This window comes from Phocoena phocoena, chromosome 11, assembly GCF_963924675.1.
Source record: "Phocoena phocoena chromosome 11, mPhoPho1.1, whole genome shotgun sequence".
Classification (NCBI taxonomy): domain Eukaryota; kingdom Metazoa; phylum Chordata; class Mammalia; order Artiodactyla; family Phocoenidae; genus Phocoena; species Phocoena phocoena.
Window position 1 is genome coordinate 4,283,294 of NC_089229.1, and position 18,165 is coordinate 4,301,458.

At 46.8% G+C, this 18,165-nt stretch overlaps 2 protein-coding genes across 2 annotated transcripts in view; one reads left to right on the top strand and one right to left on the bottom strand.

Moving 5' to 3' along the window:
* Positions 1–1,112: 1,112 nt before the first annotated feature.
* Positions 1,113–11,789, bottom strand: RIBC2 (RIB43A domain with coiled-coils 2). Its single transcript, XM_065887539.1, has 7 exons — positions 11,488–11,789; positions 10,606–10,687; positions 7,478–7,813; positions 6,366–6,484; positions 4,839–5,066; positions 2,450–2,616; positions 1,113–1,294 (listed from the first exon to the last, which is right to left on the bottom strand). Exons 1-7 carry the CDS (start codon positions 11,599–11,601, stop codon positions 1,216–1,218), a joined length of 1,125 nt encoding a protein of 374 aa, XP_065743611.1. The 5' UTR covers positions 11,602–11,789; the 3' UTR covers positions 1,113–1,215.
* Positions 11,790–11,905: 116 nt separating this feature from the next.
* The window catches only part of SMC1B (structural maintenance of chromosomes 1B), an 85,924-nt gene continuing 79,664 nt past the window's right edge, over positions 11,906–18,165 (top strand). The window contains exon 1 of the mRNA XM_065887293.1: positions 11,906–12,052. Within this exon, the coding sequence (XP_065743365.1) occupies positions 11,944–12,052 (109 nt within the window). The 5' untranslated portion in view covers positions 11,906–11,943. The remainder of the gene's footprint in view (positions 12,053–18,165) is intronic.

Consider the following 18,165-nt stretch of genomic DNA (forward strand, 5'->3'; position numbering starts at 1 on the left):
CCGGCCGGGGAGAAAGAGGCGCTGTGTTTACAAGAAGAGGGATGTGGGCTAAGTAGCTAGCACTGGCGTATCCAGCTCCACCTTGGCTAATGATGAAGTGCCACCGAGAGCTGCCATTTGTCACTGGCCATACGCATATGGTCCTGCAAGAAGCCTACACGGAGAAGGTAGAGGTAACTGGTCGGGACCCAGTCATCTGGGCCTGGGAGCTAGTGACCCCGTTACTGTTGGACATACTCTCCCCCTCCCCCCGTGTAAGTTGCCTCCCTTCACCTCCCTACTGGCAAATTCCAAAGCACGGTTCAAGACTCTGCAGACTGCTAGTCGTCCCCAACTCTGTGCTCTTCCATCTTTTATACCATTGCGGAATTACCGCCTGTCTCGTGGTTAGCCAGCAAGGTTCCCCAGCCTCCACCGCAGCGAGGCATGGTCACATGACTAAATTCTGGCCAATAGGGTGTGAGCAGACGTGAAATGTACACTTCCGGATCCACGGCCTTGCTGCTGTGCTGCGTTCACCCACCCGCTTCCTTCCCGTTTTCTCCTGCCTGCTGGCTTGAATGTGATAGGTTGGTGGGAGCTGGAACAGCATTCTGGGACCACAGGATGGCAGAGCAATGAGGGAGCACTGCTCAGCTGGGGCTCTGACGAGAGGAGGAAATAAACTTGTGCCTTTTTGGCCACTCGTGTTTTGGGTCGTGTTACCGGGAGCCAGGAGAGAGAAGTGGTTGAGAGCCAGACACCCTGGGTTCAACCCCAGGTCCACCACGTCCCGTCAGCGTGACCTTGGGCAAGTCACTTAACGTGTCTATAGCTCAGGCTCTTCACCTGGCGAATGCGAGTAATAAAAATGCCCACCCCGGGCTGCTGTGAGAACCAAATTAGTTAATTCCACGGGAAGCGGTTAAAATGATGCCCGTGAGTATTGGCGATTGCACCAGCTGAACCTAGCGTCTAATACGCGGGCTTCCTTCCTTGTATCTACAGCACCAGAGCTGCTCTAGAAATAGTCTGAGCTGAGTTGAACGGACACTAATGCTCCTCATAGAAATACAGGAAGGGGTTTAATCAAGTTTTGTGTACAGTGGAAAAATTAAGTTCAACAGTACTTATGGACCAAAGAGCGCCTTTTTTTTTTTTTTAACACATGGGACTCTTCAAGGTTACTGCCCTTTATAGGTAAACGATTCAGAGGGAAAGAAGGTGCCTTTTTCATTATCGACTTCTTGTATTAAATTGTGCGAAATAATCTTCTGTGAGATGATTTGTACAGATTTCCTTCATATATTTTTTCCTGATAATAAAACAAGGAGAAAAAGAAATAAGCAAATGCCTGACTTCCTAAACATTCTACTGTTTAACTGGTGTGTTAACCCCAGGATACAGAGTGCATTCCAGCCCTACGAGCTAAAGGGGGAGGAAGGGGGCATCGCATCACCGCTGATTAGTTTAGCGACCTGCGCACGTGAAATGTGGGGATATCTTAGAATTCCATGATTGTTAAGACATTTGCTCATCCCATTTGATTTCTGTGAGATTCTCTCTCAATTCTCCTTATTTAGGCCCCCAATGATGGACCCACTGATAAACAGACATTGGAAAAAATACTGGTGGATCCCCTCCGAGTTCAAGCCAGAGCTTGATGAATAGATAGATAAATAAGTAAATAAATAATGGGTTGGGGTTTTTTTAGTGACAAATTCACCTACTGATCTGCATTTGACATTTTCTGTAGCTGGAACTCTGAACTACTCCTGGGGCCTTTCTGAAATGAAGAAGAGGCTCCAGACTTGTTCTGGGCAGCCCAGGAGCCCCTTCCTCTCCCCGGAGAGCCCTCCCTGCAGTGGGCAGCTGGCACTGTCCTCCCCCACGTCTGAGCCAAGCAGCCTCCTCCCGGAAGCCCACCCGGTGCCCTCCCCTGGGACTCCTGGTGCCCTCCGTGTACTCCATCACCAGCACCCGTGTCCGAGCCTGCTGGGGTCCGCCAGTGCCCAGGTGAGGACCGTCCAAGGAGGGGTGTTTACAGGTTGAGGGCACAAAGGAATCTCAATCCCTGGTCTGCGCGGGGACCAATGGTTTCCTCACACTTAATTTCTGGCTTCTTAGCTCTGAGTCCTTCTTCCCCTTCTCTTTACCAGGAGGCTATGCTATAGCCCCAACCACTGCTGCTACAGGGCCTCTGGTGAAATACACCCCAAGGGTCCCGAGCCCTTGGGTGGGAAGGATTCAGGGAGGGTGAGCCAGGGGTCCAGGAAAGGACGGTGCCTGCTCTATGGGCCCTGCACGGCCAGCGCCTACCCCCACTTTCCCTGAGCCTGATTCCCTCGATGATGCCCCCAATTCCCACCCGCCCCCCTTGACCCTAACCTGATCCCAGGCCCCTCTGCCTGCCCTCCCCACCCGTACCCCCATCTCCCCGCTCCCGCCCAGGCCCCCGCCTGGCACTGACTGCGAAAGCTGCTCCTTGGCCAGGCTGAGGTGGTTGCGGTCCAGGGCTCTGCGCAGGTCACGCTGTTGGCACTGCTGCTGTCGCTCAAGAAGCAAGGCGGCGCGAGCCCGCTGGACCCTCTGCCGGTCCCAATCCATGTCTCGCTGGCGCTCTTCTTCCTGGAGCCTCTGGAGAGAGGAGAGGTGACTCACCACCGCCTGTCCCCAGCAGAAGAGCCCCAGGGGGTTGTCTCGAGGAGCCGGCCTTTCATTTTACAGATGGAGAAACTGAGGCCCAGAAGGGGGCAGGTAGGTGAGCAACGTCATGCCGGAAATCAGAGGAGATCCCCCCCACCTGTCATCATGCTGGTGGCCCAGCTGAGTCCCCCTCTTGGGAGGCCTTGGCTGGTCCTCTGAGCCTGAAGGGACAGCAGAGTCTCGGTTCCAACAGTGGTTCCCAGCCCAGGGCTCCATAAGCAGGGCCCACGGGTGTCAGCTCCTCTGCATCTGGGATGCTACCAGTGGGCAGTGGCACCACCTGGTTGGACACTGGGGTCCTCTGGTCACTTCTAGAAGGTGCTGATGCCACAGCCCCACCCCGGGACCATGGCTCAGGATCTTGGGGGTGAATTTCTCTGTGCCCTTTACAGCAGAGTGCCTTGAAAGTATCGTCTGCACTTGCTGTCTCCTGGCCCTCCTGCCTGTTCTCTCTCCAGCCCATTAGACAGGCTGCCACCCCTCCACCAAAGAGGTGACTGCCCAGTGCTGGCTCCTGCATCCAGTCGGCAGCCCAGCAGTGGCGTTTGACCCAGGGGTTCCCACGCTCCCTCTGAATTCACCACGGCTTGCATCCCTCCTACCTCTCTGGCTGCTCCTTTTCAGGCCGCTTTGCTCTTTATAAATGATGGGGGTGGAAGGGGAGGGTCCCTCTGTCTACACTCACTCCCTTTGTGATCTCCAGGTTCGCTGCTTGAAATACTCTCAGTGCAGTGATGACTTCCTGTTTATGTCTCCAGCCCAGATCTCATTCTGAGCCCCAGACTCTACATCCAGCTGCCTGCTGGACTTTACTTGGAAGTTGTGTCAGAAAATATAACTTGTCCACCAGTAGCTGTTTTTCCTTCTTTCTTAATAAAAGAATCACCAGCATTTCACTGCCTGGAATAAATACTACATTTCTTCTTTATAGTTTGGGGCAATCTAGTGACTGAATTGTCCAACGAAATGTAACTGGAAATGTCTTATGAAACGTCTAGGAAGTGTCCTTAGCGTTCTTACCCCTTCCTTCTTCCTGCCAGCTGGAATATGCATATGATGACTGGAGCTCAAGCAGCCATCTTGCACTAAGAGGTGGGAACCAGGTGATGAGGATGGCAGAACTTTAGTCAATGGTCGTGGAGCTGCCATACCAGCCCTGGGCTGTTTTCTTAAGGATTTAGTCTACATGCAAGAGATAAAGTTCTATTTTCTTTAAGATGGTGTTATTTGGGATTTTCAGCTGAATCCTAGCAGACATAGATATCTAAAGAACATTGCACACAACATATCCAAAATTGTGCTTGTGATTTCCATTCTCCCATGAACTTCCCTCCTGGACTTGTTTCTCCCTCCATCTTCCCATCTCTGTAAGTGCCAACTCCTTCCTTCTCATTGCTCAGGCCAGGATGCCTGGAGTAATCCTTAACTCCTCTGTCTCTCATATGCCATGCCAAACCCTTCAGCCAATTCTGTTGGCTCTAACTTCCAAATACATCCAGAATCCGACCACTTCTCAGGACCACTGCTGCCAGCGCCCTGGCCTCAGCCAGCACCATCTCTGACCTCGACCATCAGCCTCCCCAGTGATCTCTCTCCTTCCCGCCTTATCCCCCTAAGTCCAACCTCAATACAGCAGCGGGAGGGATCCTGTTAATTGTGAGATCCTGTCTCTCCTCTGTTCAGAACCCGCCTGAGCTCCCCATTTCGGTCACAAAAAAGGTAAAGTCTTCCCCAGTGGCCTGCCAGGCCCTCAACCCTCTGCCTTTTGGACCTCATCCCACCCTCTCCCCTCCCTCCACTCCAGCCACCAGACGCCTCCTTCTCTGAACAGGTCAAGAGGGCCCTTCCTCAAGGCCTTTGCCCTTGCTCTTCACCCCGCCTGATCATCCTTTCCGCAGACACGTGCAAGCCTCCCTCCACACCTTCAGCCCTTTGTTCCAGAGCCATTGGTCCCCTGATGACCCTCCTCACGCCCAGCAATCTCAGCTCCTTCCCCAGCCTCCTGCCCTCCCTAGCGCTTGTCCTCCTCTCACTAGAACAGACTCCTTGAGGGAAGCTTCCAGGGCCGAGCGTGACAGTGGCTATAACTAGATGCTTGAGGAAGGTGGCAGGGAGCACAGGGCCCCATCTGAGGTCTTGGGGGGGACAGGCACCAGCTTCTCCTGGACTTGCTGTTTCTGAACCAGGCGGATGTGCTCCAGCTGCTCCCGGCTCATGCCCTTCCAGCGGTCGGGGACCACGCGATGGGGCCCGAAGGAGCTGGCTGCCTGCTGGGGGTTCTCCGAGAGCAGGTCCCCATGCAGCAGGTTGGAGATCTCGGCCAGGTTGTCCTCTTGGTCTTGTTTTTTCTCTTGAATTTTCTTTTCCGCTGACTCCAAGGCCTGCTCAGGGCAAGATATTAAGGGAGATGCTCTGAGTGACCCCGGTGGGACCGAGGCACAGGCTGACAAGTCTCACTTGGGGCCCTTGAAGGAAGAATGTGCTCAAGGGCACCAGGGATGGGGGGACTTGTCAGGCATGGATGTGGGGAGGCCCTCAGACCCCCAGCTGCCTGGGAGATGCTGGGTGAGTGGACTGGGCTCAGGGAATCACTACCTGTTGGTCGTGTGCCTAACTGCTGCGCGTCTTTGTCTGCAGTGATTTGCCAAAGCAGGGAGCTGCCTCCCCCTGTTAGGCTGCCATCTCCCCTGGGCTTGGCCTCACCCACCCCAGGACAGGGCTGTGTACCCCTCCGTGTGGTCCTGGTCACCCTTGGACGGCGGCGGGCCACAAAGAACAGCCAACCAAGTGATGCACAGCAGTGGTGATTTCTAAAAGGTGCTCCCACTACCCGCAACCTCAGCCCCAGGGACAAATAAATTCCTGGCCAAATCCCTATTCACATGAGGATGATGGGTGGAGGGAATGGGCCCTGGCTGTGTGATCTGGAGCAAGTCACCTCCCCTCTCTGGGCTGCAGTTATTTCTCTGTAAAGTCAAGAGACGGATTAAGAGACATTTGTCAGTGTTACCAGTTCTCTTTAGTAATGAATGGACAGGGCACCACTGTGCCACCAGGGAAGTACCTCTTTTTGAGGTGCCCACACACAGCAGGTGCTCTCAAGGAGGCCAGCTGAACTACGTTACGTAAGCCCACGCCTTGCAGCTGGACAGGCTGGGATTTGAATACTGGACTTGCGGTATTTGGAAGTCCAGTATTTGAATCTGCCAAAGCAACTCAGATTAGTACGTAGGCATCCCAAAGAAGGTCAGTGCCCCACTCTGAGCCCGTTTCTTTATCGATTAAATTGGGTTAATCACGCCCCTCTGAAAGGGTTGTTGAACGCGGTGACTAATAAGAGCAACCGATTTTTGCAGGGATTAAAAAGAATTGCCGGGCTTCCCTGGTGGCGCAGCGGTTGAGAGTCTGCCTGCCGATGCAGGGGACGCGGGCTCGTGCCCCGGTCCGGGAAGATCCCACATGCCGCGGAGCGGCTGGGCCCGTGAGCCGTGGCCGCTGAGCCTGCGCGTCCGGAGCCTGTGCTCCGCAACGGGAGAGGCCACAACAGTGAGAGTCCCGCGTACCGCAAAAAAAAAACAAAAAAAAGAATTGCTATCATTGATGAGTCAAGGAGGCTGGGGCACGCCGGGGAGGTGGCTGTGTGTTTGTCTTCCCCTCCAGACAGAGCCTGGGGTATACACCTGGTTCTTGTTGAATTCTTTCACAGCTGTACAAGCCGCCTTTCTGGTGGTGCTTTCCAGATTCTGTAAATGCTTGGCTGTTTCGTCAAACTGCAGCCTTGTCTTCAGGTAGAGATCCTCTGAAAGGAAGCAAAATGCAATCAAACCTTGCATGCCTGCCCGGAGATCCTTCTGAGATGTGCAGAGCACCCTGCAGAGTAACTGTTTCTCATCACGGCCCCATCCAAAGAAAGGGGGTGTATCGGAAGGCTGTGGGAGATTGACATGAGTCAATTCAAGTAAAGCTCTTAGATGGGTGCCTGGCAGTGTTAGCAATCACCACTGTGGCCTGGTAATGTCTGCCGTGGAACCAGGGGAGAGGGGTTTAGAGGGCAGCATCGCAGGAGGTAAGGTCAGACTTGGTGATCCTTGAAATAAATTTGGTTTTTATTGAGTAAAATGAGAAGGTATCGGTTTTGAGCAAAGGATCCAGCTTAACCTTTAATGGGATCATTCTGGCTGCTGGGTTGAGAAAAGACTATAGAGAGACTAGGGCAGAAGCAGGGAGACCAGTTAGAGGTTATTGCAATGATCCAGTTGGGAGATGCTGACTGCTTAGTCCAGAGTGGTAGTGGAGGACATGGTGAAGGTGGCTGGAATTTGGGATGACTTGCTGCTGGACTGCGTGTGGCATTTGAGGGGAAGGAAGGAGTCAAGATGACTTGGGTTTGGGCCTGGGCAACTAGAGGAACAGAGCTCCCATTGATGGAGGTGGACCGCCAGGTTCAGGGGATGATCAGAGTTTCTTACTGGACACGAACTGATATAGGCTGGACCTATGTCCTGCCCACACACTGAGGGCCGGGAGCGATGCTGAGTTACCCTGGACTCCAGCATCCCACTGGGGCCCGGACAGAGCACAAGCTCAGAAGGTGTTTCCTGCGTGATGAGCACATGGCTGAAGATGCTTAAGTCCTGGAACCCGGGTTCTCATGTTTCTTTCTTTGGCCACGTGGCCAAAGTAACACATTAGTGAGACTTAAAAGACAAAATGAAACAAGAAAAAAAAAGGGGGGGGGGATTGTTTTGTTGAAGAAAGTATTGAGACCCATTTGTCTTTTTTGTTCCATTACCTGCGCATTTTTGGTTGGCGCGGGCCATCTTCCATTCCCTTTGCTGTTGCAAGGACCAGTCCCTGTTTTGTTCCTCTTGGAATTTCTTCCTCTGATAGAAGTTTAAATCCTCTCCCATGAATTTCTGCATTCCTGATACTGCATCATTATCTGACTGCCGGGCTGGAAGATCTTTCTTAAGGGCTAGGGGGTCGGAGAGGTCAAATTCACGGCGACTTTCTGGCTTCTGAAAGCTCTGTTGGAAATCATTGATAGCTTTACAGAGATTTTTCCTATCTCTCCTTTCCCGGTCTTCTGATATGCATGCGATCTTGTCATTTTGCCTCATTTCAGCAGCTAGAAGAGATACAGCATATCCATCAGCTTAAGATTCAGAGGAAAGACATAAATTTGAATCTGAGGCAGGAGATAGATGGGTCCCAAGCTAGGCCTTTACAGCTGGCCTCCCGTGTACATTTCGTGGAGCAGGAAAAAGTGGGCTTTGGGCCAGACACTGACAACCGGTCTCCTGTTTGCATTAGAACATAGATGGGCTCCAGGTTAGACATTTAAAATCAGCCTCCTGTTTGCTCTCCGAAATGGAAGTAACAACAGAAACGAGGTAAATAGCCAGGCTTTGTCTCCTGAGGACGCCCGAAGATAACAGTCGTGGCAGGAACAGAGAGGGGCTAACCCTTGTTTGGGTAAAGTATCAAAAGGTCACATATTTCCCATCCTTGGGGCAAGGGAGACATTGCACATGCGCAGAAAGGCTCCTTGGGGGTCAAAAAAGGAGGGGGCACCACTCCATAACAGGTGATGCTAAGGCCGACCCATAGGCCTCTGGGCTGAAATACCATCTTGCAAAAAAATTTGCGCACGCATGCTGGGGAGGGTCCTAGGGCAGGTCACGTGTGGAAAAAGAAGCCAGATGATTGGCCAAAGGTAAACAGACCCGGAAGAACCGCCCTATATGAATGACGTCACCACCTCTTTACTGGGCCCCTCCTCATTAGGGGGGACACCCACACCCTTTCTCTCCCCATGTGCATCTCTGCCCTGCTTCCGTCTTAACTAAGCAAACTGTTTCTCTGTGTGCTCTCCCACTTGTTGTGCTGTGTCTCTAATAATAAACTTTGTACCTGTTTTTACAGTTTTTGCCTCCGTGAGAAATGCATTTTTCACTGGGGGCAAGAGCCAGGGGGTGTGGTGGCTAGGATTCCTGCTTTTCATCCAGGCTCCCCAGGTTCAATTCCAGGGCAGGGAATTAAGATCTCGCTTCACGCCACCACTCACTGCTGCCTCTCCAAGATCAAATCCACTTAAAAAATGATTTTTAGTGATTCTAAAAGTAATCCAACCTTCCAAAAACTTAACACAACCATTAAAGGATTAGTTTTCTGAATATTTAAAAAGCACCTACAAATCAACTTTAAAAAAAAACAATAAACAGCCTAACCAAAAAGGGGGCCAAGGAGAGGAAAAGGCAAATCAATATAAAGAAACCTGAATGGTCAATAAACTTGTGAAAAGATCATCATCAACCTTACAAGATGGGAAACATCCAATGAATTGGAGAAACATTTCAAATGCAAATAATAGCAGGTATTAGTAAGGATGTGGGGAAACAAAGATTTCTCGTTTACTGCTTGTGGGAGTGTAACTTGGTACACTTTTATAACTTTGGAAAGCAATTTGCCAACATCCGTAAAACTGAAAACATACATATACTATGACCTATCAATTCCATTTCTAGGTACACCAGGGACATGAACATTGGGACATAATGCAGGACAGTCATTAAAAAACTGGAAAAAATCTAAATCAGCCACCAGTAGAGGAATCAAGAAATTGTGGTTAAAATTCAAATGACAAAATATCATAAAGCAATTAAAATGAATATTCTGTATGTAGATCACCTATAAATTCCAAAAATAGACTGTTGAATTTTTTAAATGTTGCAAAAGGATACATTCAATATAACATCATTTATGTAAAATTTTAAAACACACACACAAGAATTTTATATTGTCATGGATGTACATACCTAAATAGTACAAGTACAGAAACATGCATGGAATGATCACACCTCTGAGAAGGGAAGAAGAGGAAAATGGTAAGGTGGGGGAGAGCTTTAGCTATGTCTGTATAACATTTAATTTTCAAAAAGCATGCTTAAGATATCTAAAGCCAGTTTGGCAAAATGTTCATATCTTGTCTGGTGGTGGGTATGTATATGTCTGTCACGTCATTTTTGTACGTTTGAATTACTTTTTTAAACAAAAAATTTATTGAAGTATAGTTGACTTACAATGTTGTGTTAGCCTCTGCTATATAGCAAAGTGATTCAGTTATACATACATATATTCTTTTTCATATTCTTTTCCATTATGATTTATCACAGGTTTGAATTACTTTAAGCTAGAATTTTAAAAGGTAAAAGATTTAGAAAATATGAAACAGTATAAAGAAGAAAATCAATTTCACTCATCATGCCATCACTCCAACTTTACCACTGCTGACATTCTGGTATATTTCCTTTCTGTCTTTTTCTAAGCATATTTTTATGTATTTTAAAAGATATATTTATATATGTATTTAAACTTAATTGATAACCCACTGTATATACAATTTTGTACCCTGCATTTTTCTATTTAAAAAATCTTTACAGTGCTTTAAAAGAAATTGCTAGACATGATGGGGGAAAAGGAATACTATTTGAGTATTTGATCTAAGAGCTGGAACACTATTATTTGAACCACATCTGGCTCTGAGTCAGCTCGGGGGTATGAGCTCAGGAGTGTGTGTTGTCTACTGTAAACAGCTGTCCCCGGTAGAAGGTCTTGAACTTTTTGGCAGAAAATTGTGTGTTTAAAGTTTTTCATACCCAGTTTTTTAAGAAAACAGAGAAAAAACATACATTTATCCTCACAATATATTTCCTACAGCTCACATAGAATTCAATAGCTGTTTTTCTTTTAAGTGAGGAAGCATCAGTGCATTAAGTTAATTGAGCACAAGAAATTGTGAAGTTTTAAAAGGAGGAAAAGCATGAAAATTGCAAGTTTTTACATATGTGAGGAAATGTGAACTGAGGTCGAAAGGCACACAGCGCTGAACCGCTAGATGGCCATTCAGGGAATGCTCACCAAAGGTTTCCTGTCTAGCTTTTTCAGTTGCTTCTTTTATCTTCTGGTCACAAACCTGAACATCCCAGGCTTCTGTGTCTCCCTGGGAAAGGAAAACAAAGGGAATTAGAGCCAGATAATTTGATTCAGTTGATAACAATCCTACTGTAAGCCAAATCTTGTCATACCCAGATGCTTTTGCTTATAGCTGGCTCTTCAGCCTGTCTTAAATTTCCCTAGAGCTTCCTTCTCCCCTTCTCAGTCAATAGATCCTCATCCTCAGAATACTGCTTAGGCATCACCTCCTCTGGGGAGTCCTCTCTGATTTCCTCTCCCAGCCCCAGTTGGTGCTCCCTGGCAGCCTTTGCTCGCCTCCCTCACAGCACTGACTCCACTGCATTATAATGTGACCATTTTAATGCCTGCCTCCTCCACTCTGGGCTATGAACTCTGCAAGGTCAAGTATTGCCTTGCTCCTCATCTCCTGGGTCCAGCTCAGGCTTGCCACAAAATAGGAACTCCACTGGCATTTGTCAGATGAACGGACTGGAGGGAATTCCTGGCAATGTAGAAAATCCGGCTCAGAGAGAAGGGAATCACGTGCCAGTCTCTGGCCATTAACTCCAGGCAAGCTCTCTCCCCACTGCAGGACTCAATTTGCCTGTCTGGCAAGGGGCAGGGGGCATTATCTGGTCTGTTAAGGTCTCTCCCATCCTCAGCAAAGTCAATACATGGAACAAATCTTCCCGGCAAAGCCTGGAGCCGTCTGCAGCTGTGCCTGGATCAAAAGTTTCATTCCAAGGGTTCATCACATCTTGTTTCCCGCCGCCCGCCTCGCTCGCCCCCAGCCGCTCCTCCACATTCCCTCCTGGCCCCTTTCCCTTCCGGGCCGGAGGGTCTCACCCCGATGATCCTGTTCCTGGCATTGAAGATCCGTTTCTGCCTGCGCAGCTCCGCATATCTCCTTTTGGCCAGGCCGAAGTCCTCCTCCAGGTCCTTGAGCTGCTCTACCTCCATGACTGCGAATCGCCAAGAAATTCTAAGAGGTTTTTAAAACATGTGAGATTAAAAGAAAAGACAACAAACATAAAACAAGCTCAAGCCAAGCGAGGCTGGCTCCCTAGGAGGTTGGGCTGGTGGGATCTGAGCCTGCTCCAGAAGTTCTCAGTCTGGCCTTCTCCCACCGCGCCAGAGGCGAGGAGACCCAGTTTCCTCGCAAACATAAACAACTCCGGTTGCTAAGAAACAGCGCAGGGCTCGCTCGTGTTCTCGCTTTCCTCTCGCGAGACGGCGCAAGACCCTTCCCGCGCTTTTCTGGTCGGCGTGTGAGGACGCGGCAGAGGCGCGGAGGGCGCAGCCATGGGCCGTTTGGAGCTGCTGCTTGTGGAGAACTTTAAGTCGTGGCGGGGCCGCCAGGTCATAGGCCCCTTCAGGAGGTTCACCTGCATCATTGGCCCCAACGGCTCCGGTAACTTGGGACCTAGAACGCCCCCGCCTGCTGCGGTCGTCCGGGCCTCTTCCCGCCTGAGGGGACGTGAGGGTGGCCTCGCGGCCTGGACTCGGGCTCGACCCTCGCTGTCCACCCCGGGGACGGGGGATGGGGTGGGAGGCGACCCTCAGACTCCGCCCAGGGCGGGTTGGAGGTGGCAGGGAGTTGCTTGCCGTCCACCCTAGGTTGACACTAGCCCTCGGCCCCGGACCCCCGGCCCTCCGACAACACCCCAGGGGCCTGAGCCTTGCCCTCGGCCCCGGACCCCCGGCCCTCCGACAACACCGCAGGCCAGACCCCCGCCCTACCCCCCACCCGAGAGGTTCCACCCTGGACCCTCCTCTCCTACCCCCGCCCTGCCCCGCCCCCGTGGGCTTCTTCGGCCCTCAGCTTTGGTCACCTCTCCTCTCCATCCCCTTCCCTTTCTCATCCAAAAAGATTAAGTGGGAGCGAGATCGGGAGGAAGTCGTTGGTTCCAAGGAGCCCGAATAACCATTTGGATCCAAGGAAGCTTCGCAGGAATATTGTGAAAATGGCCGCGTTTGTTGAGCTTATTCCTGAGTTCCTGGCCCCGCTCTTTTTTTTTTAATCCTCACAAATGGCTATGATCCCCATTTTACAGTGGAGAAAACTGAGGTTCAGAGGGGCCAGATGAGTTTCCAGGGTTGCCCAGTAAGTGGCAGAGTCTGAACTGGAGTTGGGGCCTGGCCAGGCTCCCTTTGGCTCCATGATGGGAAACTGGGGTCATGAGCAGGGCAGGTGGAGTAGGGCCTGAAAGGATAGTGACCTTGAGAGCCTTCTGAAATCTGGAGTCTCCAGTTTGGCTCTCTTAGCCCAGCTTTCCTTTCTTAGCCTCAGTAAATCAATTTATTTGACAGACACGAATAGGACCCTTGAATGTGTGCTTTCCCCGCACACCAAATCTGGAATATAATTACTGTGTAACTATCGTGAAATTTCTGTCGCCTTATAAAAACAGCTGCTGTTGAAGGTTTTCTTTTGCACTTAGTATATGCGAAAGAATACCTGAGCTTAGATGGATTCACATATTTGAAGACTTCCTTGCCTCTTCTGTGTAATATATTTCCTCATTTTCACTTTATTCTGTTATCAGAAAACATTGAAAAAATAATTACTGGAATCACTCCTGCACCGTTACCCTAACTAATCTTCTCCACTCTTTTATTGGGAAGTTGCTGAGCCCACCACCAGGGGATTTTCACCTTTTAACCGGTGATTACGTGAAGGGTTGCTCAGTTACATTTTGCAACTCCGAACAGTGCGGTACTTGGAATGAGTATCTACGCAGACTCTTGAACACCGTTTAGTCCACTTGAACTACATGCCCGTCACCATTCAAGATCCTGTGAAAATGGTGCTTTGAACTTGTTTAACCTAGTGCCAAACGAGTTTCAAAATAATATTATTTCTTTCCCTAATTTAAAAATACTTTTTGTGATTAACAACATATCTTAACGTGATTGTGAAAATGCCTTTACAAATCCTCTTGCTCTCCCTAGATCCACATGCCCTGGAAGCTCAGCTCCCCTCTAGAGAATCACTGGTATCCTGGAGACCATGCTTAGAACCGGGTAAAGCCAGTGTGGATCATTTCAGCAGTGTCTTCAGTACCATCTGTCCACAACAGAAATTTCTGGTTTACTTATTTTTCAATTTTGCCTAAAGTGTTAACATTCTTTTTGCCGTATGAAGGCCCAAACTCAGTATAGTACTTAGCCATGACCGATGTAATGGATGATATTCTATTTGTGTGTTCATTTGAGCACTTGTTGGTAGATCATCATTTTTTTAAATCTTACAGAATTACTGGCACATTCAGATAGAATTTGTTAAACCAATTGATAATTTCCCATCATGCTCATTTCCTGTTATACTTTAATTTAGTTAGTCATACTTTTTGTAATAATTTTCTATTGTCACCACCTGCCAAAACTTGACATGTTCTCATTTGTTTGTTTTTATCTATTTATTTTTTAATTTTTTTACTTTTTCAATTTTTTGGCCATGCCACATGGCACGTGGGATCTCAGTTTCCCAACCAGGGATCGAACCCGCACCCCCTGCATTGGAAGCATGGAGTCTTAACCACTGGACCACCAGGGAAGTCCCTTATTTGTTGTCAATAAAATCTTAATTTGGGGCTTTCTATGGGTAGCAGAAATTTTTCATTTTAAATTTTAACATTCGTGTTTTCCACTCAGATGCAGGAAATAAATGGTTGTTGCCTATATATAATGTTAGGAGCAAAAGAAGGTGTGTAGATTAAGACAGCTCCTGCTCTGAAGGTATAGGGAGTGTAAGAAAATGACACACTAATTGAAATAGAAAGCCAGATAACACTGCTTATGAAACTAAACAAGAAAAATACAACATCTGATTTGGGGAGTTTTGAACACGAAGAGGTGAAGATTAGGAAGGGTTTTCTAGAGGAGTTGGCATTTGACCTGGGCTCAAAGCATAAAGAGTATTTTTCCAGGGGTTTGTGAAAGTCTATTTGTGGGGCAGGTAATAGTCCAAATTGGCCAGAATATAGTGCATATTTAGGGAAGTTGTGGGATATAATGGAATTCTGTTGGATAAGTCCTTGCCAGAGTGAAGAGTTTATATTTAACTTTCTGGAAAAAAGTTAGACTTTGAAGGATTTTTATCAGTGAACTACCACAAGGGTGCCTGAGTCTATATCTAAGGCCGTCCTCTCCACTTGTGCTTTGGATCCTGTCCCCTCCTCAGTTCTTTGCTTTTGTAATTATTATCTTTCTCTCTTGAATTGTATCTTTCTCCCTTATTGGATAATTTTCATTGGCATAAATACACACATGCCTTATGAACACTCTCAGGACATCGAGGATCAGTTGATGTGTGAAAAGCAAGTATAGTACAATGTCAATTATGGAATTTAGTGGTAAATATATGGATTTTTACTATGAAATTCTTTCAACTTTCTTGTATGTTTGAAAATTTTATGATGAAATGCTTCGGGGGAAATCGCTTGAACCTCACTGTCTCCTTAGGCTATTGCCCCATTTTTTCTTTTATCAGTGCAGCAAAACTCTGAAACCATCGTCTGTAGTTCCATTCTCTTCTCAGCCGCCTTGATTCAGTTCTCAGCCTCAAAGTCTACTGAAATGACACTTTTCTAGGTCACTGTTGAGCTATGTCTTATAAAAGTCAGCGGTTAGTTCCCTGTCCTCATTCTGTTTGACATTTCAGCAGTATTTCATTCATTTAAAAGTAATTGCCTACTGTGTGTCATGCACTGTTGTTGGGGATTCATCAGTGAACATGATATAAAAATTCCTGCCTGTATAGAACTGACATTCAAGTGCAGAGAAACAGACAAACTAAATATGAAAAGTATATAGAATATTAAAGTGTTAAGGGATTTTGGGGGGATTTTTTTGTTTATATTTTATAAATTTATTTATTTTTGGCTGCGTTGGGTCTTCGTTGCTGTGTGCGGGCTTTTCTCTAGTTGCGGCGAGCGGGGGCTGCTCTTCGTTGCAGTGCTCAGGCTTCTCACTGCGGTGGCTTCTCTTGTTGCGAAGCATGGGCTCTAGGCGCACGGGATTCAGTAGTTGCAGCCCGTGGGCTCAGTAGTTGTGGCTCCCGGGCTCTAGAGCACAGACTCAGTAGCTGTGGCGCATGGGCTTAGTTGCTCCGCGGCATGTGGGATCTTCCCGGCCCAGGGCTCAAACCCGTGTCCCCTGCGTTGGCAGGCGGATTCTTAATTAAACACTGCGCCATCACAGAAACCCCTAAAGTGTTAAGTTTTAAAGAGAAACAAGGGAGGGGAATAGTAAATGCTGGGGGTGTTTTAAAAGAGGTTGGTCATGGGAAGGCCTTGCTGTCAAGGAAGCAAGGTAGACCATATTTCATCTCTCCCTCCTTTCCCCAGGTGGTCTTATCCAGTCCCATCCTTAAGCTACTGACTTTCCAAATTATATTTCCAGCCTATAATATTTAGCATTTAGTTTCCTATTTCTAGTAGCCATCTAAAACAATATAATCAGGAAGAGTAGTTAATTTCCTCTCCCCCACCACTACCAAACAACAAACCTGTTCCTTCTTAGGTCTTTACCAGCTCAGTAAAGGGCACAATTTACTCATTTATTCAGACAGAAAGCCAGAGTAATTCTTGATTCCTCCTTTTACCTTCTACACCCCACTTTCCTCATCCAGTCGCCTATAAATCTTAATGACTCTACCTCTGAAATGCATCCTGAATCCAATTGTTTCTTGCCACTCTTCACTATTACAGTTGAAGCTGCTAGAGCTCTCATTTGGACTATCGCTATAATCTCCTAACAGGTTCTTCTGCTTCCTTTTTTGTCTCTGTGCAGTGCGTTCTCACTGCACTTGGAGTAAAATCCATATTTCTTAGCATGATCCACAAAGCCCTTTATAATCTGACCCCTGTATGTTTCTCTTCTCAAATATTCTCTTCCTCCACATTTACTGTTCTCTGGTCAGAATTGCTTTTTTAGCTTTCCTTACACAGACCAAGCTCATTGCTGTTTCTGGGTTTTAGCATTTTCTTTTTCTGTTCCTTGGACTTAGAATGCCTTTCTCACAGGGTTTCATATGGCTGCTACCTTAATAAATTCTCCATCATCCTTGATAAGTTCTCCCTGTCACAGCCAATATATTACCCATCATTCCAGTCCTGCCTCCTTAATAACCTTGTCCTCTTCCCTCTGTTGCCGCTGCTAACACATTATCTCACACTCATCATTTCTTCCTTGGATTAATGCAGTCACCTTTTAGCTAAGTTCCCAACCTCTGGTCTTACCCTGCTTTAATCCATGTGGCGCACTGCTGCCACAGTAATCTTCATTTGTTCCTTCAAGAAAGAAGATTCATTTTATTTTTTTGAGGAAAAGGCATTTGACAAAATTCAATATCCATTTCCATCAATAGTTTTTTCCAGATGGTGTGATTTTTCAGGTGATTTTTAAAATACTTTTCTGTTTTCCAAAACCCTACATTGAATGGTTTACTGTTCTAATCAGGATAAAAATGTTATTTTAAAAAACCATTTTAGGTAATCCAGAATGGCAGCTGAATTCTTAAAAATAATATTTTATTATTACAAAAGCACTATATATGAATTGTAAAAAAATTAGAAAATAAACGAGTAAAAAAGTAAAAATGTATTCCCACAATCCAGACAGTACTATTGTAATACCTTAGGACATGTCCATGTAGATCTTTTTCCTTGCAAACTTTTTTTTTTAATGAAAATGAGATTATACAATACATACTGTTGTATAACTCACTCTTTTCAGACAATTATCCTCACCTTTCTTTCTTAGTGCATTTCATCTGATGCCCAGCTCAAATTCACATTTCCTCAGTTTACTCCATAGTGTTCTTTGACCAAACCATTTTCCATCCCAGAATCACATATTGCATCTGATTGTTATATCCCTTAGATCTCTCTTAATTTAGCATAGTTCTTTTTTTAATTTATAACAGATTCATTGAAAAGGTTGAAAACGTTTTTCCATAGAATGTTTAGATGTGTCTGGTTGCTTCCTTATGATGTAGTTTAGTTTGTTCCTCTATCCCCTCTATTTTTTTGAACTGGAAGATGTCTAAAAAGTTGATGGTTCAAAATTAAAGATTTTTGGCTAGACTTCATTTTAGGTGCTATTGTGTACTTCACATTACCTTATATCACATAATATCTGGTGATGCTAAGATTGACCCCTGGATTAGGGTGGTGACAGTGATCTCTCCATTATACAGTTAGCTGTAACCTTTCTAGCCTAGTGTTCTAGTGTTACTTTGGCATTATACAAATATTCTCTATCAACCATTTACCCAAATGGTTTTAATGCCAATTAATAATCTTGCCTGAGCCAGTATTTCATTCAGGTTTGCAAAACCAGGTTTTTCTAATCCTGTCATGCTTTCTACATTCATTGGATGATATTCCCATATTTAAAAAAAAAGTTTTACTTCATTAATTGGGGTTATTTGATTAACGTAAAATGCAGTTTGCACTGTAAAATCAGAATAAATGTGTGCCCCTTTTAGTTGGTATTTTCAAAGAAAAGAGTTTTGGGGTT